A 23741-nucleotide genomic window follows, 5' to 3' on the forward strand; every position below is an offset into this window, starting at 1 on the left:
CCACACAAACACCAGACACCACACCAACAGACGTTAATGTCCCCTCTAATGCTAACAACTTTCGTCATGCTTCCAGAGGCCTGCAAGACCAACATGTGGACAATGCTGGAGGTCGCAGGTAAGTACTTTTTGACGGACCCTCTTTTTAAAAATCGACCAAAAATCAGGTAATTATCCAATCAATAAGAAATGTTCAGCGATTATTAAGAAAAGAATGAACTTTATAAAAGTGTACTTATTTTTCATAAACGATATTTATATATACACATATATATATATATATATATATATATATATATATATATATTGCTTACACCACCCTTGTTTTTTTGAGGGGGGGGGTTCAAAATATGCTTAAAATAATCATCTGAAACTGAACAAAACATATCGTGTCGTTGTAAGGGACAGGATCATAGATTAAAAAAAAACAACAAAAAACTTGTTTGCATACCTTATTTTGATATCTGCATATCAGAACTTTGATTGTGTTTAATTATTTCGCTTTTGAGTTTTGAAGTGTGAAATTCGGTGAATATGTTAAGTAAAATAATTAATTTAAGTTAAGCAAAATATATTTTTTAAATATTTATACAAAAAAAGCCATTTTAAAATCTTTCATAAATAAATTAACAATTTATTTTAGCGAGCCGAATAATGCATGACCATTATTAAACAGGGAATGCTTTTAAGAATCGATAAAAAAATCGATAAATATTGTGCCCATATTTGTTAAAAATATCATCATTTTTTCGATCCCGTTTGATACCGTTTGCCGCCTTTCGACTATGGTGGACCAAACGCGCTGAAATAATTTGTTCAATGAAGGAGAAATCTTTCTAGACTGGGTCAATTTTAATTTTTATTCTACTTTAAATACCCCCCCCATTTTGGGGAGCCTGACCCCCACATACATACACATTAAAATCAAACTCATCAAAATGGTCACCCATCTGGTACTGACCAGCCTCAGGGTTGCTTATGTAGTCAAAAAACCATACAGTTCTTACTCGTTCAATGAATGAGAAATCTTTTTAGACTGGGTCAATTTAAATTTTTATTCTGCTATAAATTTCCCCCGCCCCTATTCTGGGGAGCTTGACCCCACACAGTTTATTTGTCGTGCGGTACGAAATCGTTTTTTTTCTTCTTCGACGTGCACCCTGTCAACCAATGAAAAGTTTATTTTAATCGGATTAAAATCCGACGTTTTTTTTGTGTGTGAATACTCGCTTTAGCCAATAAAATAAAATATATCATTTACTTTTGCAGGAGTTTTTTCTTTTTCCAACGCTAATGCATTTAACCATACGATCATTAACAAAACATGCTTTTTAGAACGACGAATTTTTTTTCCACATTACTTGTTTTTATAGGGATGTAAAAAAGTTTTTCGTTTTTTGTACTTACTGAAAACTTGGTGTCGTTAATTTAGTAGTAATAATTCTACACGCAATTCGTCTTATGAGTTGTTTCAACTCGTAGTTTACGTTTTCTTTTAGTAGCTATTTTAACTGCAAGATAATCCATTTTTTGGCAAGAATTGTTGTCCTTTTGTAGTTTCTTGTTTTAACTTATAGTTTTTATTGTTTTCTGGTTCAAATTATGTTTTCATGTTTAACCTAAAATCTTTATAGTTTTATGTTTTAAATTATAGTTTTTATAGTTTTATGTTTTTACTTATAGTTTTTATTGTTTTCTGGTTTAAATTACAGTTTTTATAGTTTAATGTTTTAAATTATAGTTTTTATATTTTATGTTTTAAATTACAGTTTTTATAGTTTCATGTTTTATCTTATAGTTTTTATAGTTTTATATTTTAACTAATAGTTTTTGCAGTTTCACGTTTTTACTTATAGTTTTTATAGTTTCATGATTTAGCTTAAACTTGTTATAGTTTTATGTTTTATCGTGTATCTTTTTATAGTTTTATGTTTTAACATATATGTTCTATAGTTTTATGTTAACGTGTAATTTTTATAGTTTCATGTTTCAACTAATCGTTTTTATAGTTTCATGTTTTAGCTTCAAGTTTTTTTGTGTTATATTTTAACTTATAGATTTATAATTTCATGTTTTAACTTATCGTTTTTATAGTTTTATGTTTTAAATTATAGTTTACTGTTTTATCTCATAATGTCTGTAGTTTCATGTTGTAGCTTATAGTTTTATAGTTGTATGTTTTAACTGATAGTTTTTATAGTTTTATGTTTTTACTTATAGTTATTATAGTTTCATGGTTTAGCTTGAAATTTTCAGTTTCATGTTTTAGCTCATATTTTGTATGGTTTAATTTTTTAATTCATAGTTTTAGTTTAATTCTTTAACTTATACTTTTTATAGGTTCATGTTTTAGCTTATAGTTTTTATAGTTTTATCTCTTAAGTTACAGTTTGTAAAGTTTCATGTTTTAGTTGATCGTTTTTATAGTGTTTATAAGTTTATGTTTTAACTAATAGTTTTTGTAGTTCATGTATTAACTTAGAGTTTTATAGTTCCATGAGTTAGCTTATAGTGTTTCTAGTTTTATGTTTTAATTGATATTTTTATAGTTTTATATTTTATATCATAGTTTTTAAATTTTTATGTATTAACTCATAGTTTTTATAGTTTCATGTTTTTGCTTCTTATTTATAAACTTATAGTTTTTATAGTTTCATGTTTTAGCTTATATTTTTTATAGTTTCATGTTTTAGCTTATAGTTTTTATAGTTTTATGTTTTTACTTATAGTTTTTATAGTTTTATGTTTTAACATATAGTTTGTATAGATTAATGTTTTAACTAACGGTTTTTATGGTTTTATATTGTAACTTATAGTTTTTGTAGTTTCAGGTTTAAAAACTAATTTTTTTGTGTTATGTTTTTACGTACAGGGTTAAGAGTTTCATGCTTTAGCTTATAATTTTTGTAGTTTTATGTTTCAACGTCTATTTTTTATAGTTTACTGTTTTTACTCATAGTTTTTATAATTTTATGTTTTAACTTATTGGTTTTATAGTTGCATGTTATTCTTATAATTTTTATAGTTCATGTTTTATCTTATAGTGTTTATAGTTTTATGTTTTAACTTATAGTTTTTATAGTTTTATGTTTTAACTTATAGTCTTTATAGTTTTATGTTTTACCTTATTGTTTTATAGTTTCTTGTTTGACCTTATAGTTTTTATAGTTTCATGTTTAAACTTATAGTTTTTATAATTTTATGTTTAAACTAATAATTGTTGTAGTTTCATTTGTTAACTTAGGTTTTAATTTTGCTTATTTTTTTATTGTTTTATGTTGTAAATAAAATTTTTATAGTTTTATGTTCTAACTGATTGTTGTTATAGTTTTATGATTTAGCTTATAGGTTTTATAATTTTATTTTTTAACTCACTGTTTTTATAATCTTTTATTTTAACTTTTAGTTTTTATAATTTATGTTTTAATTATGGTGTTTATAGTTTAATGTTTTAGCTTATAATTCTTATATATATGTTTTAGCTTATATTGCTAATATATATATATATGTTTTAGCTTATATTGCTAATAGTTTTATGTTTTCATTCATAGTTTTTATAGTTTTATGTTTTAACTTAGAGTTTTTATAGTTTCATGTTTTTACTGATAATTTTTATAATTTTATATTTGAAATTATAGTTTTGATATTTCCATGTTTTGACTTATAGTTTTTATAGTTTTATGTTTTAGATTATAGTTTTTATAGTTTTATGTTTTAAGTAATAGTTTTTATATTTTCATGTTTAACTTATAGTTTTTATAGTTTTTTGTTTTAACTTATAGTTTTTATAGTTTCATGTTTTAGCCTATATGTTGTATAGTTTAATGTTTTAGCTTATAATTTTATAGTGTCATATTTTATCTTATAGTTTTTATACATTCATGTGTTAAAGTATAGTTTTATGTTTTAACTGATAGTTTTTACAGTTTCATGTTTTAGCTCCTAGTTTTATAGTTTTATGTTTTAAAAATAAACTTATAACAACTATCAGTTTATGTTTCAGCTTATAGTTTTTATAGTCTTATGTTTTAACTAATAGTTTTTGTAGTTTGATGCTTTAACTTATCGTTTTTGTAGGTTCTCGTTTTAACTTATAGTTTTAATAGCTTCATGTTTAAATTATAGGTTTTATAGTTTTATTTTTTAACTCACAGTTTTTATAGTTTCATGTTTTAGCTTATAGTTTTTTAGTTTTATGTTTTACCTAATAGGTTTTGTAGTTCCATGCATTAACTTATCGTTTTTTAGTTTCATCTTTTAGCTTATAGTTTTAATAGTTGCATGTTTTTACTTAGAGTTTTTATAGTTTGTATTTTAACTTGGAGTTTTTATAGCTTCATGTTTTTACTGATAGCTTTTATAGTTTCATGTTTTAACTTATAGTTTTTAATGTTTTATGTATTAACTGATAGTTTTTATAGTTTAATGTTTTAACCGATACTTTTTTATAGTTTTGTATTTTACATCATAGTTTTTATAGTTTGATGTTTTTACTTTTTTTATAGTTTCATGTTTTAACTTATAGTTTTTATAGTTTGATGTTTTAACTCATATTTTTTTTATTTGTGTGTTTTCACTGATAGTTTTTATAGTTTTTTGTTTAACTTAAAGTTTTTATAGTCTCCTGTTGTAGTTTACAATTTTATAGTTTCATGTTTTATCTTATAATTTTTATAGGTTTTTGTTTTAACTAATAGTTTTTGTAGTTCATGTTTTAACTCATATTTTTATATTTTTGTGTTTACACTTATAGTTTTTATAGTTTTATGTTTTAACTTATAGTTTTTATAGTCTTATGTTTTAACTTATAGTTTTTTATAGTTTTTTTGTTTCAACTCATACATTTTATAGTTTTATGTTTTAACTTATAGATTTTACAATTTCATGTTTTAACTTATATTTTTATAGGTTCCTGTTTTAGCATAAACTTTTCATAGTTTGATGTTTCAATTCATAGTTTTTATAGTTTTATGCTTTACTATATAGTATTCATAGTTTCATGTTTTAACTTAAAATTTGCGTAGTTTTATGATTTACTTATATTTTTTATAATTTAATGTTTTAGCTCATATTTGTTATAGTTTCAGGTTTTAACTGATCATTTTATATTTTTGTGTTTTCACTTATAGTTTTTATAGTTTTTTGTTGAAACATATAGTCTTTATAGTCTCATGTTACAATTTTTATAGTTTCATGTGTTAGCTTATAGTTTATATTGTTTCATGTTTTAGCTTATAATTTTATAGTTTTATGTTTTAACTAATAGTTTTTCTAGTTCATGTTTTAATTATAGTGTGTATAGTTTCATGATTTAGCTTATAGTTTTTATAGTTTTATGTTTTAAATCATATTTTTTTATAGTTTTATGTTTTATCTTATAGTTTTTATAGTTTTATGTTTATTTTATAGTTTTTATGGTTTCATGTTTTTACTTATCGTTTTTATAGTTTCATGTTTTAACTTATCGTTTTTATAGTTTTATGTTTTAACTTACAGTTTCATGTTTTATCTGATAATTTTTATAGTTTCATGTTTTAGCTTATAGTTTTATAGTTTTATGTTTTAACTTATAGTTTTTATAGTTTAATGTTTTTACTTATAGTTATTATAGTTTCATGGTTTAGCTTAAAGTTTTCAGTTTCATGTATTAGCTCATATTTTTTATAGTTTTAGTTTTTAATTCATAGTTGTTGTAGTTTCATTTTTTAACACATAGTTTTTATAGTTTCATGTTTTAGCTTATAGTTTTTATAGTTTTATGTTTAACTTACAGTTTGTATACTTTCATGTTTTAGATGATAGTTTTATGGTTTTTATAGTTTTATGTTTTAACTAATAGTTTTTGCAGTTCATGTTTTAGCTTATAGTTTTATAGTTTTATGATTTATCTTATAGTTTTTCTAGTTTTATGTTTTAACTCATATTTTAATAGTTTTATATTTTGATATCATAATTTTTAAATTTTTATGCTTTAACTCATAGTTTTTATAGTTTCATATTTTTGATTCCAGTTTTTATAGTGCTATGTTTTAACTTATAGTTTTTATAGTTTTATGTTTTAGTTTATAGTTTTTATAGTTTCATGTTTTAGCTTATAATTTTTATAGGTTTATATTTTAGCTTATAGTTTTTATAGTTTTATGTTTTAACTTATAGTTTTTATAGTTTTGTTTTAACTTGGAGTTTGTATAGTTTTTTGTTTTAACTTATAGTTGTTATAGTTTCATGTTTTAACTTATAGTTTTTATAGTTTTATGTTTTAACTTATAGTTTTTATAGTTTCATGTTTTAGGTGAAAGTGTTATAGTTTCATGTGTTTACGTATACTTTTTATAGTTTTATGTTCTGACTTATAGTTTTTACAGCTTCATATTTTAACTTATAATTTTTATAGTTTTGTGTTCGAACTTATATTTTTTATAGTTTCATATTTTAGCTTATAGTTTTTATAGTTTCATGTTTCAACTTATTGTTTTTATAGTGTTATGTTTTAACTTATTGTTTTTATAGTTTTATGTTTTAATTCATCGTTTTTATAGTTTCATGTTTTAACTGATAGTTTTTATAGTTTCATGTTTTAACTTATAGTTTTTATAGTTTCATGTTTTAACTTATAGATTTTATAGTTTCATGTTTTAACTTATAGTTTTTATAGTTTCATGTTTTAACTTATAGATTTTATAGTTTCATGTTTTAGCTTATAGTTTTTATAGTTTTATGCTTCAACTTATAGTTTTTATTGTTTTGTGTTTTTACTTATAGTTTTATAATTTTATGTTTTAACTGATAGTTTTTGTAGTTTCATATTTTAGCTTATATTTTTTCTAGTTTCATGTTTTAACTGATAGTTTTTATAGTTATTTGTTTTTACTCATAGTTTTTATAGTTTTATGTTTTAACTTATAGTTTTTATAGTTTTATGTTTTAACTTATAGTTTTTATAGTTTCATATTTTAACTCATAATTTTATAGTTTCATGTTTTTGCTTAAAGGTTATTTCATTTATGTTTTAGCTTATAGATGTTTAACTTTATTTTGCCAAATCAGAAGCACGGCGTCTGTTACTATGAAATCATTTTTCTACTTCTGACTTGCACATTCTGGCATTTCTGGCCATGAAGCTATAGTATTTTTAGCTTTATGTTTCAGCTCATAAGTATTTTGCCATATGTTTTAGCTCAGCGGTTCTCAACCGGGGGCGAATCGCCCCCTAGTGGGCGAAAATAAAATTTTGGGGGGTGATTTTCAATCAATTTTATCTGTGAAAAATTTTGACATTTTTGCGAGTAAATTTTTTAAATCTTTTGAAATTATAAACGCGTAGCTAAACTATTAGTGCGAAACTTTGGTCACGTGACCTATGAATTGCTCTCTTATAAATGAATTGTCGGTTTTGAATATTCAATTTATTTCAGTAAATCCGATTCTCCAGTGACATTGTCTTACAAGTGTTTACAATTTTCATTCGCTCTGTTATATTACAAATTCGTTTATATTTACATAAACAAAACACTAACTCAATATCCGGAACTAATGTCGGACGGCGACACACTGATTTGTAAACTTATTTAATGCAATAGTTGTATTCCTACAAACAGAAGGACAGTCAGACTTAGCTATCGAAATTCAAGCTCAAAAGAAAAATACACACTATCTTAGTTGGATCTTCCGTAAGCTAAATGAAGTCTCTCTTCTGCTGCAAGGAAAAATGATAACCCTGATAGACTGTAAACGGGTGATGAGAGCTTTTGTTGAAAAACTTAATATGTTTCAAATTAATTTAAAAGGAAGGCAATTTGATAATATACCCGAACTAGCGGAAATCGACTTATGTGAAAATGACATTGTTATTTATTGTAACCATCTGTCAGCCATGAAAAATGATCTAGAAATCAGATTTTCCAATTTATTTGACTTCACTATTGAGCCATGGATGATTGACCCATTCGATTGTGATCCTCTCAGTGCACACGAAAATATCCAGGAGGAAATCATCGAGATAAAATGCAATGATGAATTGCAAATCAAGTTCAAAAGAGAAACGTTGTGTGCATTTTGGCAATCAAACACTGTAAAATCACTGTATCCAAATTTGAGGTCACAAATGTCGAAAATCCTTTTGTGTTTCCCAACATCATATCTTGTCGAAACTGTGAATCACATTTTACAGAAGGAACGAAACAGATTTGACATTATTTCTCGTGGAGATATTCGTATCTGCTTGAGTAATATTAAACCTGACATTGAATTTTTAGCGAAACATCACCAATCTCAGGGCTCACAATAGTTAGACTCTCTACATTTCTTGTAAATTTGCAATAAAATTATTTTTAATTAATTTGTTTTCCATTTGCATGTACAAAATGTTTCTAGTGTTGGTTAGTCATAATTACAATATTTGTTATTATTTATTCTTGGAGGCGATTATGAATTAACTTAAGTCAAAAATAGCTTTTGGGGGCGATATCCGGGAAAAGGTTGAGATGTATGTACATTCACCTAACAATTTAATGGAACAAAACATACCGTAAAAATTGAGTATAACTTAAAAATCCTATCTACAAAATAGTACGGCCCGTATCCTGCATAAGTACCAAAACCACACACACACACACACACACACACACACACACACACACACACACACACACACACACACACACACACACACACACACACACACACACACACACACACACACACACACACACACACACACACATTCATTCCATTACGTGAATTTACAAAAACAAAAACACAAAAAACAGTTAGCGTTAATCAAGTTTTCATTATTATAATTGTTGTAAAATACTTTATTTGCATTAAATTAGTTTTCATTTAAAAATAAAGTTTAATTATATAATATTTATTTGTTTATTAAAAACTCAAAAAATTATATTGAGAAATAGAATATTGTTTTATGACTAAAAATTATAAGGGGGTCCACCAAGAAAAAAAAGAAGGGAAAAGGGGTCCATGGGTAAAAAAAGGTTGAGAACCGCTGTTTTAGCTTATAGAATTTTTTACTATATGTTTAAGCTTTCTGTTTTAGGTGTTTTAGCTCTGTGTTTTAGCTTATAGTTTATAGATTTTTGTTTTATCTTATAGGGTTATCTTTGTGTTTAGCTAATATGTATTTAGCTATATGTTTTAGTTTATATGTTATTCTAAGTTTCTGTTTTAGCTCATAGGGTTACATTCTTTTTTAGCTTAATATTTTAGCTTATGATATTTTTACTTTATTTTTTAGCTTATTTTTTAGCTTATAGGTTTTAAGCTTTATGCTGTAGCTTATGTGTTCTGCTTACAGTTTTATTAAGCTTTATGTTTTTGCTTATAGGCTTTTGCTGAAAATTTTATTTAAAATGGTTTTATCTGTATGTTTTACCTTTATATTTTTTAGGGTTTTAGCTATATATTTGAGTTTTTAGGTATGGTTTAGCTTATAGTTTTTTAGAATTATATTGTTACTTAGATCTTTTTTTTTTGTTTTATGTTGTAACTTATCAGGTTTTAACTATATCTTTTAACCAATAGAATTTTTAGCTAAATCTTTAAGCTTATAGGGTTTCTTTAGCTTTATGTGTAGCTTAGAGTTTTTTTAGCTTCAAGTTTCCTTTTTGACGCTTTTAAATGATTTGTCACTAGTCTGTAGGAGATAACACCATTTTGCTAAGACAGCGTTTCATTTTTTCATACGAACATTTGTGATGCTAAAACCAAGGTAAAATATTTAACATTACACAAACGTTAATAACGAAAACGAAGCTGATGTTTGGATTGGGCAATAAATGCCCCAAAATGTCACTTTTGATTAATTACCAAACTTTCTTGGAAAAGTCACTTCTGGCTATTAAACACAGTGAAGCTGCAAAGTGGATTTCATTTGTCATTAGTTTTGGTGAATTCCAGTTAAAATTTAATTTGTTGTAGTTTGAGTACATAGTCCACTATGAATTCTTTACTTACTCGAACACTTGCTAAATTTACTCTATTTTCTCGTAATTGACTTATCTCGAAGTGACTTGTCAGAAATAATTTGTTTTATAATTAATTTATTTATATGTTACATCGGATTTACCACTTATCAAGGCCCATAGGTCACTTGAGGACAAGGTTAAAGAGTTAACAGTCGTCAATCGGACATTATCATATTAATCGTTAGAAGCATAAATTGTGTAACTTAAAGGAACGGCTCATCAAGAATTTGTTTACTTTGGACTTGAAGACGACGACGAAGAGCTTGAAAGCAGGCAAACGGAAGAGAGTACCACAGGTGTGCAGTTCTAAGAAAGAAGCTTTGCTCATGGAAAAAAGTTGTAAAATTTAAAAATAATAATATCAAAACAGATGTTGGAATTTTTTTTGTACTAATAATGGTGCATTCCCCCTGTTTACATTTATTATTTTTTATCTGGTTCTTAGATATGACTTTTTGTATTTTGTATCCATTATGATTTTTAATTTCGTATATTTTTGATTTGTACGAAACTCCCTTTAATTTGGAGAAAAGAGAAATGCTAGCTCTGTGGTGACGTCACGAGCCCAGCGTGTAATTCGTCCTCTTTTGAAATTCTGCTGACGTGGAGAGTGAACGTGTTCATTGCCCGGCGCTGAAAATGGAATTTTGAAGAGCCTCCTTCAAAGAAGTAAACCCGGCAAGAAATTAATATCCGGCTGTGACGAGACAGACTTCTGGAAATAAACTATGTGGCTACGGTCTTGCGCGTATTTATTTTACAAGGAGTGGAATTTAAAGAAAATACCTTTTTATGTGACAAGGAATTATGGAATTTCCTATCCGGACAAGCGACGAGGTCTTGCTCCTGTAATACATGTGTGTCTCTACGGTTTGCATGCAACATGGAGGGAAGGAAAATTCTAAAAGAACTTTAAACAACAAAAAAAAAAAGAAAAAGGCCCGTGCCTGACTGGCTTTCAATTGTGAGTACGCGCCTAAAATTAATTTCATATGCGAGTGTGATTAGGAGATCCTACTATTTTGTGCATTATTATTGTATTTGATATGATACACACAACTTCTTTATAAGAACCAGCAGTGTTGTTATTTTTTCATTACATGTTACTTTTTCATAATATATTACCTTGGCGTTTAAGTTTAATGCTCGCAAAGGGAAAAATTTGCAACTTATTGTAAATAAAGTTTCTTCTTCGTTTCAAATCAAGACCTTTAGATTTCATTTTTACCCCCTCCCCCTCTTTTGTTTCATACTTTTTTTTCAGCTTAGTTACTTTAGCGTCGAATTTATCTGTAAGCAGGATAAATTCCGACATTTTGCAAATTTTTCTTTGTGTAAAAGTACTTTGAAAATTTCTGCCTTTATTTGTGGGCATTTTGCATATTGTATTCCGACATTTTACAATTTTTTTTTCGTTTATTTAAAAGTAGTTTGGAAAATTTCTGCTTTTATTTGAAAGCATTGGGCAAATTTTGTCCCGATATTAAATGCATTAGGCAAATTTATTATTCCCTTTTTCGGAACGCTTTGAAAGTAAAGTATATACCCTTTTAATCGAGATACGCTTTAATTCATTTTCTTTCAAGTTAGGATTGAATTTAACCTCTTGAAATTTCTATTAACTTCGCTACCTGACACTATCAACGTCACTTAGATTCGTTCGACTACTGTGAATTTCTTCCGTTATTTAAGGGCATTTTCCAAATTTATTTCCCCTTATTTAGAAGCATTTAAATAAGTCTACTCCTTTATTTGAAGGCATTTTACAACTTCGTATTTCCTTATTTCAGAATACTTTTCAAACTAAGTGGTCAGTTACCTCAAATAATTTAGCGAACTAAGTTACTATAAGCCTCGTATGATACGACGCATACGCCCTCCCCTTTTATTTCGAGACACGTTTCTGTTACTTCCTCGTCCAGAACGACTGTCTAATTACCTGCTTTCCCTTCCCACTCGTAACTTAGCGCGTCTCTCAACGTCCCCCTAAAATATTCGACGACTGCTATGTCCGGAATTTGGGAAACGTGTAATGTAATTTAGTGTTTCCAACATTCGACTTTCGCTTAATAAAAATTCCCGAATTTAGCATTTTTATGTGCGTCTAGTGTCTTTATTTATTTCTGAGTAATATTTTACGCACAACTTTTCATAAATATTTTTCTTAATAAAAAGATTAAGCGATAAGTATACACTTTCCTTTTTTCTATTCTTTAGAATTGAAGTTGTAACTTTCGTAACCCTCCTTCGAAATATAATATATTTTACCTGCTTTAGTTGAATTTCCACGGGTATTGCGATTTACTTTGGGAGAAACTATAGCATTTTCTGTCCCTAGTCAGCGAATAAGAAATCCTACTAGACTGAGGTAATTTTATTTTTCGTCCTAATTCAGCGTGTTCGATATTTTTCGGAAGCTGGATTTTCCCCACTTTAAGAAACGACTTTTATCTAACTATACCATCGTGGGGAGCCTAGTAAATAGAGACGCTGTGTCCGAAACCGGTTTTAGTTATATGTTGGTATTTTTCCTCAATATATTAGAAAAAAAGGAATAAGTATATACCCCATTACTTTGATTTAATGAACACGTGCGTTCTCTCACATGTGTTAAATGTTTCCGGGTTGTGAATTAACCGGACAACATTATTAGAAATATTATATCCTACGTGGAAGATATTTATAATTTTCTATAGCGAGTTTATACCCATTTGCTTTGCAGACTGTGTTATTCTAAGAGTTTGTGCAAAGGCAAGCCCCCTTTTTACTTTCTTAGCCCGCATTTGCATTTGGTTATTTGGATTCTTTCGAAGATACACATGTGACATAGTGGCATGCAGTGGCGGCTCGTGCCTGGAGCTGTGGAACTGCAGCACCCCCAAGTCATTTCTACTCATTATTATCTATACACGTTAAAAAGAATACGTTTTTTTTTCTTTGTATGTGATAATATATCATATTATATATATATATATATATATATATATATATATATATATATATATATATATAATCCTGAAGCTTAATGTCGATAATTGTCCCCATACTCATATAAGCATAAAAGCAAAACTTTGCTTGGAGCTGCGAAATTCACAGTTACACTTTCTTAGTGAAATTCGCTTGTGCGCATGCCCGATCTAGAACGGTTGATATGAGTGAATTTGGAACTGTAGTTTTCGCAGTTCTAAACGCGGTGTTTGCGCGTTTTCGCTTATTATTACTTTTTTTTTTAAGAGGCTTTGTTTACAAATGTTTTCTTTTTATTATTATTAAAAAGTGTAACGTGTTCTTGTAAATAAAATCTCCACCTTAAAAAAAAAAAAATCCCACACTTTTAAATGCGATTTAAGCAGACAAAATTATATAATATGCCAAACTTTTTTTTTTTAATTAAAAGTGTTCGGGCTTTTAGCCTTGAAGTTACCAATGTTATTTTTTATTTTACCTATATGGCTTATTTTATTTGTATTTTTAAGTAGTTTAAAATTTATTTATTTTGTAGTAGTTTAACTTTACAGAATAAAAAATATTTACATTTTTTTTATAGAAAAGCAAAGAAAAGTTTATTTTTTAAAATACATTTTAGTTAGAAATGTTTTTGCCTTATATATATATATATATACATATATATATATATACACCCACATATATATACCCACACATATATATATACACACATATATATGCACATATATACACCCACACACATATATATGCACACATATATATACACACATATACACACACATATATATAAACACACATATACACACATATACACACATATACATACACACACATATATACACATATATATATATACACACACATATATATATACACACACATATATATACACATATATATACACACACGATATATATATATACACATGTATATACACACATATATACACGCACATATATATACACACACATACATATACACATATATATACACGCATATATATACACACATATATATGTACACACACATATATATACATACACATTATATATATATGCACAAACATTATATATATATATATATATATATATATATATATATATATATATATATATAAAGCTTTAGTATTTATTTACATCCCACGAGGACAAAGCAAGAAGTTTTACACTTTGAACAAAGTTTTTTTTAATTAAAATGTGCAATAACAAGACGAGTATGTAAAACCGTTTTTATAATAAGCTTAGTAAATAGCAAAGTTTGTTTTTATTTTTATATAAAAAGTTGTAAAAAGATTTGTAAATAAAATTATGTATCTTTAATTTTTTTTTGTTTGCTCATAGTACAAACATGTAAACTTTTTTATTCTATATTTTATTTACAAAGTTTTGTTCTAAACACACATTTTTAAATCTTAAATAAAACTGTTATCCATTAAAACCATTTTCAAATGGTAATCTCCTAACTTTACCATCGTTTGCAGGCAAAGATTTTATTTTTATGAAAAAATAAATTATTAAAAAATTGTAAATAAAATGTATTTAAACAATGTTTTTCGTTTGTTTGCCTGCGGTAAAATTTTATTTAATCTGTAAAGTTTAAAAGAAATATATTTGTATATTTTTTATTACTCTGTAAAGTGTATACAATTTAAAATAGTGTTTTTTGATTAAAATGTTTTTGCGTATCACCCCTTTTTCGACGGCTTATAATGGCAAAGTTAAAAATATTTGTATTAAAAAAAGCAATTTTAATGACAAGCTTATTTTGTTATACGCCTATTTTTAATTAACAACAAGCTTTTTAAATAAAACCGTTGTTAAATAGTAAAATTTTTTCGTTAATAAAAATCTGTGACCTAAAAGTTATAAAAGTATGATTCAACTCAGTTAGAACTTCCGGTTCAGTTGAATCGCAAAAAGAGGATCACGTAAACATTGTATTCCTTCTACCCTAATTGATATTCTACTAATAGACTACCTAGTATTTACCTTTCTCAACACAATTGATATAAAAAGAATTTAACCATGGTCTCCTTGCACCCCCAAGAAATAACTTCTGCGACGGTAAATGAACTTCAACAGATTGAGTTTTCACAGCTGTCTCTCCATGATAAAGTTGTAATTAAGAAAAGAAGCCGTTCAACGCCTGATATTCAAATATCTCAGCCAGGCATTAGCAACAACAAAGTGTATATTTGTAGCTTTAATGGTACCAACGGAAAAGTTAGCTTTGCGGCTGTGAACTAAAAAAGCATTGTTCTGCTTTCCTTGTTTGTTGTTAGGGGGTGATGTAACATGGACAAAAGATAGTTTCAGAACTATTAGCAAAATGAAAGATAGAACTGAAAAACATGAGAAGCACGTTGACAATGTTGTTTCCCTATCAATTTTGGGGACCATAAATATTAAAGCAAAACTTAGTGAGGCCTGCAGACTTTCAATCAATCATCATAACACGAATGTTAAGAAGAACCGTGAAATTTTATCTAAAATAATAGATTGTATTTTCTTTTGTGGGAACTTTGAAACTCCCTTACGAGGACATGATGAAAAAGATGATTCAGTAAATCCAAGTGTATTTAGAGGATTTTTAAATTTTGCATCTTAATTAGATCCAGATTTAAAGAATCACTTAGAAACCAGTAATGTCTTCAAAGGTGTTTTCAAGACTATTCAGAATGACATACTTGACTGTCTTTTACAAATATACCATGATGAAATAAGGGCAGAAATTAGCAAAGCTTCCTTTGTAGCTGTCATGGCTGATGAAATAACAGGTGTGTCTGAACATACACAAATGATCATTGTTTTACGGTACGTCTTGGATGAAAAATACTTGAACGCATTTGGGTATTCTTTATTCCAGAAAACCAAACCGCTGATGGGATATCAAAATGTATTCTACAACAATTAGATATAATCCTTCAAGGGAATCGCCAAAAACTGATAGCTCAGACATTTGATGATGCAAATGTCATGAAAGGCAAAAAAGCTGGTGCTCAGGCGAAAATAAAAGCAGTTTATAGTAATGCGCATTTCACTCACTGTTATACGCATCAACTTAATTTAATAATGAGGAATGCAGCAAGCATTACACGAAATGCTAGAATATTTATCTCTAACATTTTGGCTATTCCGACTTTCTTTTCTAGATCACCACAGCGTCTGTCCATTTTTCAAGAAGCATCTGGATGTAAGCATTCTACGTGTATCCGCCACAAGGTGGAACTTTAACATACATAAATAGAGTTCATGAAAATGTTCAAGCATAAAAAAACTGTCACTGAAATTAAGTCAACATCATATGTAGATGAGACCGTTGCAGCAACGACAGGAATTCTGAAATATTTGAACGATGAAAATTTCATATTTTAGTTTGAGCTATTTCATCAAATTATGTCTCATGTTGAAATTATTTCTCGAGAAATTAGCATATATAAAGTCAATGAATACATAACAAATTTCAAAACTGCTATTTTAGAGATAAGAAACACCAAATACTGTGAAAATTCTTCACAAACACTCAAGGGCGAAGCTAAAGAACTGTGTGACTATATATCTGTTGATATAACGGACAGATATTCTTCAACTAAACATGTAATACTTGCTAAATTGTTTTACAAGATAAGCTTTGCTAGTCTTAAGAAAAAAACTACCTACAGAAGAGATATCCTTGACAACTGAAGCATATCCCATGATTGACAAAGAAAAGTTTGAAACTGAGCTAGAAATATTTTATAGTAGGTCGGATATCCATGAGTATTGCAAAGTAATTGATCTCCTGAAATTTATTTTGGAAAACAATTTAAACGATGTTCTTAGTGAAATCACAAAACCAATAAAAATTATCTTGACAATTCCCATGACTACATAAGAGATAGAACGTTGTTTTTCAACTCTGAAAAGAATAAAAACTTATCTAAGGAACACCATGGGTTGCGAAAGACTAAATGAACTTGCAGTGCTTTCAATTGATAAAAAGGTTCTTCAGCAGTCATTCAGAAGTTAAGGAGAAAATTATCAATCTTTTCTCACAAATTAAAACAAGAAGAATGGAGTTTACTTTCAAATGAATGTAATAAGTTAAATATTCAAAATATTTACATCTATTTAGGATTCCTTTAAGTTATTGTATTTTTATACGTGTGCATACGTATAAATTATGTATAATTTTATGTTTGTTTTATTTTTACACAATATTAAAACAATAGGTGTTTTCTTTATAACAGCACCCCCACTAATCTTAGGCACGAGTCGCCACTGGTGGCATGTAACCTCCCCCAACGTAGTTGTATATTTAAACTCTGTTCCTACTCTTTCCCTAGGTCGTATTCAGTGAGGATATTGCTACAAGAGTGTTAACGCTATTTCATTTCTAGTCAATTAACTTCCATATAGAAGTTTGAATTTTAAATTCACTTAATTTTAATTTTGAATCATAGTGACTCTTTTAATTTGTAACTGGGGATTGTATCCCTTGATATTTTCACAGCTCAATATGCTGTATTGGTCTTGTTTTGTTTGTGCTACGAGGAAGGAATTTTATGCAAATACCCTTGTAACCTTTGTGTGTGCATTTTTTGTGTATAATTCTTGAGCGCCTATTTTTTGTATTTGTTTGGATTTATTCCATATTGTTGAGAAAAAAAAAAAAAACGCTGCACGATGTTGGTCACTCGTTTTTCCGGATTCCTTGTAAAGAAACGAAAGTTTTATTTGGGGAAAATTATCGCCGCCTTGGATTTGTTGCGGTTGCAGAGGAATTACCTCAGCCTTATTTTATGACAATGAAGGCCGATGTCGATGAATGGTTGTCATCGGTAGATAATATTACAGAGTTGTTGGGTGATCGTTCCTTGCATGAGGACGTGGACTATTCGATAGTAGAAGCGGATGCTGTTAATGTTGTAGTGTTCTCGTCCCAGGTTCGATTCATTCTTTCAAGGTTGGCAGATGGTGTAGAGTGTTATTCCTTGTGCAACCCTGATATATTTGAAACCCCTAGGGAGATGCTTGGCGAGTTACCGACTACTAAGCCCGAATGTCCAGACTCTGAAAACTGTTTGCTGAGTGCTGGCAAGTTTGGCTTGGAAGATGTTGCATCACAGTCTGAAGGCAGTGTTGCAAGTGCCACTTCAGAGGATCTGCGTAGTCTTGCGCTGAAGTTTGATTTTTCTGGCGGGCAGTTTGCCTGTATTATTTTAAAGAAGCTATTGGGAGTGAGATTCCCAGGTATCATGAATGATACCACTCGTGTCCACGACTTGGTAAGTGTGGGCATGAATATAATGAAATTTATGGAGGGATTTCCATGGGATGTTGGAATTGTTTTGCCCTCTAACCATGTGAGTTTGAAAACTCGCATGTGTGGTTATCTTCCACAGCCTTGTCAGAATACCGAGGAACTTAATCATGACGGTGGGATATTACTCCAGTCATGTGGTTCTGACAATAATCAGTGGTTAAAGGACAGGAGTCTATCCTGTGTGAAAGTGCAAGCTTTGTGCACTTTAAGGGCTAATGTTAGCACTGGGAGAGAAATTCTCCATCAAGGGTATAGGGCAGAAAGTACTATATCACCTGTGAAGGTGTAAAAACCAAGAGGAGAATGGTTTTTGAAGAGTTACGTGAACTCAAGTTGAACTGGGGCGTCCAGATTCAGGTTGAGTGTAACTCGATAAAGAATCCCATGAGAGATCCTGTTGAATTTGCTGACTACATGATGTGTAGTTCAGCTTCTCCGAGTTCCTACGAGAGTGTAGGATATGTTGTGTAGAGAACACTTGCAGAAATTTCATTCTATGAAGTGGCTCCTTTAAGTAGAACGGTTCCTACTTGGGAGTCACATGCAGGTGTTATTGTTTTTGAATATTTTGTAAAGATCTGCCTTGACGTAGCCTACTGCAGTATTGCAAGAGCTATCGAAGTCAAGCTTGATTTGTCCAGGGGTGTTTCTGAGGCGCTCAGAACCATCCTATACTTAGTTAGAAGTGAGTTTTCTAATGCTGAGATGTTTGTTTCAGTGCTGAACACAAGAAGATTGGATTTCTCCTTGATAGGAGTCTTCCATAAGTATTACATCTCCAGCTGCCTAGGTGTTTCTGACACCTATACTCAACTTTGTTTGTTTAGCTACATGTATATGGCTATGCAAGCGTTTAAAGCTGTAATTGCCTTGAATAATTTGTACAGAATTTGGGTTTCAGTTTTACTTCATCCCACCAAGTTGAAGACCTTATCAGGGGATAGGGTTGATTGGATTCGTCCCTCTTGTAGCACCGGTGTTGATCTCACTGGGCTCTTGTGGTTACGAGGGAGCTGAGATATTTTGATGTTTGCCAGAGATAATAGAAGGATGAGGAGGGTGGATGGTAAGTGAACTTCTCAAGCCTTTATACTCTTATATGCAAATAGTCAATTACCTGGCATAATATTCTCTGTTCAAACTTCTGTTGCAACCTAGCACCGTAGCATTAGTTTTAAATTTTTGAATTTGGTCATGTACTCCTCTGTTCTAACCTAAAACATGAAGGTTTTCATGTGAATTTGTATAAAAAAAACACTATTTAAATTTTTCTGCTTTTTTGCTCTGATATGTGTTTCCTGGAGAGCTCCTGACTATACATTGTGGTATATGTATATATATAAAAAAAAAATTTGTATTGTAAATTTTACAGGTGTCATCCAACTGTAGGTTAACTGCCATTTCCTGTCGGGGGAGAATGTTGGAATTTTTCTTGTACCGATAATGGTGCATCCCCCCTGTTTACATTTATTATTGTTTATCTGGTTCTTATATATGATTTTTTGTGTTTTGTATCCATAATGATTTTTAATTTCGTATATTTTGGATTTGTACGAAACTCCCTTTAATTTGGAGAAAAGAGAAATGCTAGCTCTGTGGTGACGTCACGAGCCCAGCGCGTAATTCGTCCTCTTTTGAAATTCTGCTGATGTGGAGAGTGAACGTGTTCATTGCCCGGCGCTGAAAATGGAATTTTGAAGAGCCTCCTTCAAAGAAGTAAACCCGGCAAGAAATTAATATCCGGCTGTGACGAGACAGACTTCTGGAAATTAACTATGTGGCTGCGGTCTTGCGCGTATTTATTTTACAAGGAGTGGAATTTAAAGAAAATACCTTTTTATGTGACAAGGAATTATGGAATTTCCTATCCGGACAAGCGACGAGGTCTTGCTCCTGTAATACATGTGTGTCTCTACGGCTTGCATGCTACATGGAGGGAAGGAAAATTCTAAAAGAACTTTAAACAACAAAAAAAAAAAAGAAAAGGCCCGTGCCTGACTGGCTTTCAATTGTGAGTACGCTCCTAAAATTAATTTCATATGCGAGTGTGATTAGGAGATCCTACTATTTTGTGCATTATTATTGTATTTGATATGATACACACAACTTCTTTATAAGAACCAGCAGTGTTGTTATTTTTTCATTACATGTTACTTTTTCATAATATATTACCTTGGCGTTTAAGTTTAATGCTCGCAAAGGGAAAAATTTGCAACTTATTGTAAATAAAGTTTCTTCTTCGTTTCAAATCAAGACCTTTAGATTTCATTTTTACCCCTCCCCCTCTTTTGTTTCATGCTTTTTTTCAGCTTAGTTACTTTAGCGTCGAATTTATCTGGAAGCAAGATAAATTCCGACAGAGAAGGAAAAACGTCGGATTGGTAATTATGCAGAGAAGCTACTGAACGGAAACAAATACGTTATTTCGAAACCACTTCATTAAAATGAGTATTTCGCAACGATGCTCTACTCTCACATAACAATTTAATGAAATAAAAATACTGTAGAAAGTTGAATTTAATTTGAAAATACTATTCAAAATAGCACTGTAACTTATCTATATAAGAATCGAATTACTATTTTCGTCTATAGATTTATAGCGTTCATCACGTACCGTCTCTGTTTACAATATCACGTCAACGGATATTTTGCATAATGCTCTGGAAAAGTTATTCCTAATTAGCGTTTGCCAGATTAAAAATATTCTGTTATCCTGAAAAATAGTCAAGTTCTTTGCATAAAAATGCGACTATTTGTAAATGCGAGGATAATTGCAGATTGAAATGCATTATTTATTAACGAAATGTGGCATCTATTTTAATGAAACATTAATAACAAAAACTCGTTCAGTGATCCTTTTTACCTTCCTGATTAAACGTAAAAAGGGCGAGGTAGGATGAGTATAAGTCCTTGAGTGCTAAGTGTCGGCCGGCTTTGGGATTCTGAAGGTTAATTAAACGTAGATTTTCAGGGATTGAAACAATTGTACACGTTTTTATAGAGCAGGGTTGTCCAAAGCTTAGCCTTCAATGCGGCCCGCAGCCTCTTCTAGAAAACTTTTAAGAATTAGTATTATTTAGACATCTATTGAGTTATTTCGAAAAAAGTTGTTTTTTACTAAACTTTGTTTGAGTTTGAATTGGAATAATTCAACTCAAACACCTTTATTCCGTACTGTATACAGAATTTTAATAGTTGTAGTACACCATCATAAGCATACAATTGTTTTAAATTGTGATTTTCATTTTGATGAAATAATAAACATTTATTATTATTATTCTTTATAATTTCAGTTTTACTTAATCCTCCATTACATTCTGTTCTATTTTTTCTTTTCAGACTTAGTGCCACATTTTTTACGATGGCTCAGAAAAGAAAAATCTCTGATGAAAAGCGTCAATTCAAGGATGGTTGGGAATTGAGGTTTCTGGTGAAAGAACAAAGTGGTCGAGTTTTATGTTTAATTTGTAATGAAATGATATCTGTTATGAAAGAGTACAATGTACAACGACACTACAGCACTCTTCATGTCACTGGCTATGATAAATACACTGGTGAGGCGCGGCGAGCCCTACTCAATGATCTCAAATCAGACCTGCGTAAGCGTCAAGAAAAGATGTTTCAATTAGTGAAGCCTTCGTCTTCTACAACCATAGCCTCTTATGATGTGTCACTTTTGATGGCTAAATCCAAAAAGGCATTCTCTGACGGTGATCTCATTAAGCGATGTGCAATAGCTATGGGAAAGGCCATGGGCTTTAACGATGCAGCTCTTGGGTTTGAAAAAATTCCACTCTCGCATCAAACTGTTGCTAGACGTGTTGAAGAGCTTAGCAATTTCGTTCAGGAGAAGGTCATGAATCAAATTCAGCAGTGTGTTTATTTTTCTCTCGCTCTTGATGAAAGCACAGATATAAGGGATGTCAGCCAGTTGCTTGTCTTTGTTAGAAGTATTGACTCACAGTTTAATGTCAATGAGGAGTTACTCGGCTTACTCCCACTTTTTACCACTACAAAAGGATCTGATATTTATGAAGCACTGAATTCTTTAGTGAGCAAGTATGGTGGATTTCAGAAATGCTCTTGCGTCGTTACAGATGGTGCTAAATCAATGACTGGAGCTAAAAGAGGGGTTATAGCGTACTTGAGAGATGCTGGAGTCGACTACCCAATGTTTCATTGCATTATTCATCAAGAATCGTTATCTAGTCGCTGTATACGTTTATCTGATGTAATGCAGCATGTAATGAGAATTATTAATTTCATTAGAGGCGGTAATAAAGCACTAAGGCATCGTCTATTTGTTGATTTCTTGAAAGATTTGGATACAGAATTTTCTGACGTTTCACTCCATTCTACTGTTTGTTGGCTTAGTGCTGGGAAATGTCTGCAGCAGTTCTTCAGTTTGCGTAATGAGATTCTAAACTTTTTAGAAGAACTGAATGCAGACACTGATGGATTTAAAGGTTTATTGCAAGACGTCAACTTTCTGAAAGGTCTAGCATTCCTCACGAATATTACTCAGCATCTGAATAAGCTCAACAGGGTAGGAATCAAACAATTGTTTCTCTGTATGGTTTCATAGATGGTTCCGCAAAAAATTAAGTCTCTTCAAAAGTAATCTGCAAAGTAACATTCTGATTCACTTTCCAAGTTGTGATGTTATTTCTAAAGAAATAGAGGACAATAACTTCTGCTGCTTTGTTGAAACTCTTGATACCCTGATTGAAGACTTCAACAAGCGATTTCAAGATTTCCAGCACCTTGAGAAAAACTTCAATGTATTCAATGCTCTGCTGACTATAACTATATTAGAAGCCGATGAAGATTTGCAGCTTGAATTGTGTGACTTGCAAAGTGACCAGTTTTTATTAAGCAAAGCTACACTGCCAATCACTCAATTTTGGCCTCTTCTTTCTGAAGAGCATTATCCTAATTTACGCCGTTTTGGATTGCACTTGCTGTCAATGTTTGGCAGTACCTAGCTTTGTGAAGCAGCATTTTCTGCAATGAAGTCGATTAAATCCAAAGAGAGGAATCTACTTAATCAAACATCTCTCGAAGCCTTCGTTTAACCTTAACCTCAATTGACATTGACACAAAGGAGTTGGCTTCCAAAATGCAGGCACACCCATCTCACTGAATTTTAAGTAAACTGTACTGTTTTACGTGCTTCCTTAAATATTTTTTACAAATAAATTTATGGTTTATTCTTATTCATACTTGTCAGTTATTTTTAAGGTTTCCTTGTCTACTGATCTTGCTCCAAATTTCCAAAACTCTCTTATTCGTAGTATTCACATCTTAGCTTCTTTAATCTATTCTCCGGGAATATGTTTTATGATAAATATAAAGATTCATTTACATGTACGTATTTTACTTTACATCTGGTACGGTGAGACAGTGCATAAGAGGAAAAATGTCAACCGCGGCCCGCGATCTAATTTCCTTGCCGAATGCGACCCACGTCCCATAAAGTTTGGACAGCCC

At 30.0% G+C, this 23741-nt stretch overlaps 1 protein-coding gene across 1 annotated transcript; it reads left to right on the top strand.

Moving 5' to 3' along the window:
• LOC145247869 (general transcription factor II-I repeat domain-containing protein 2-like) lies at positions 1 to 23467 on the top strand. The gene is made up of 2 exons (XM_080109486.1): positions 1 to 118; positions 21591 to 23467. Exon 2 carries the CDS (start codon positions 21613 to 21615, stop codon positions 22834 to 22836), a length of 1224 nt encoding a protein of 407 aa, XP_079965612.1. The 5' UTR covers positions 1 to 118; positions 21591 to 21612; the 3' UTR covers positions 22837 to 23467.
• The last annotated feature ends 274 nt before the right edge of the window (positions 23468 to 23741 follow it).

Source organism: Euprymna scolopes, chromosome 26 (assembly GCF_053919585.1).
Source record: "Euprymna scolopes isolate OS-2025 chromosome 26, ASM5391958v1, whole genome shotgun sequence".
Taxonomy (NCBI): domain Eukaryota; kingdom Metazoa; phylum Mollusca; class Cephalopoda; order Sepiida; family Sepiolidae; genus Euprymna; species Euprymna scolopes.

Excerpts from the sequence above, each read along its gene's own strand:
- LOC145247869 (XM_080109486.1), top strand. The coding sequence starts at position 21,613 with ATGGCTCAGAAAAGAAAAATCTCTGATGAAAAGCGTCAATTCAAGGAT.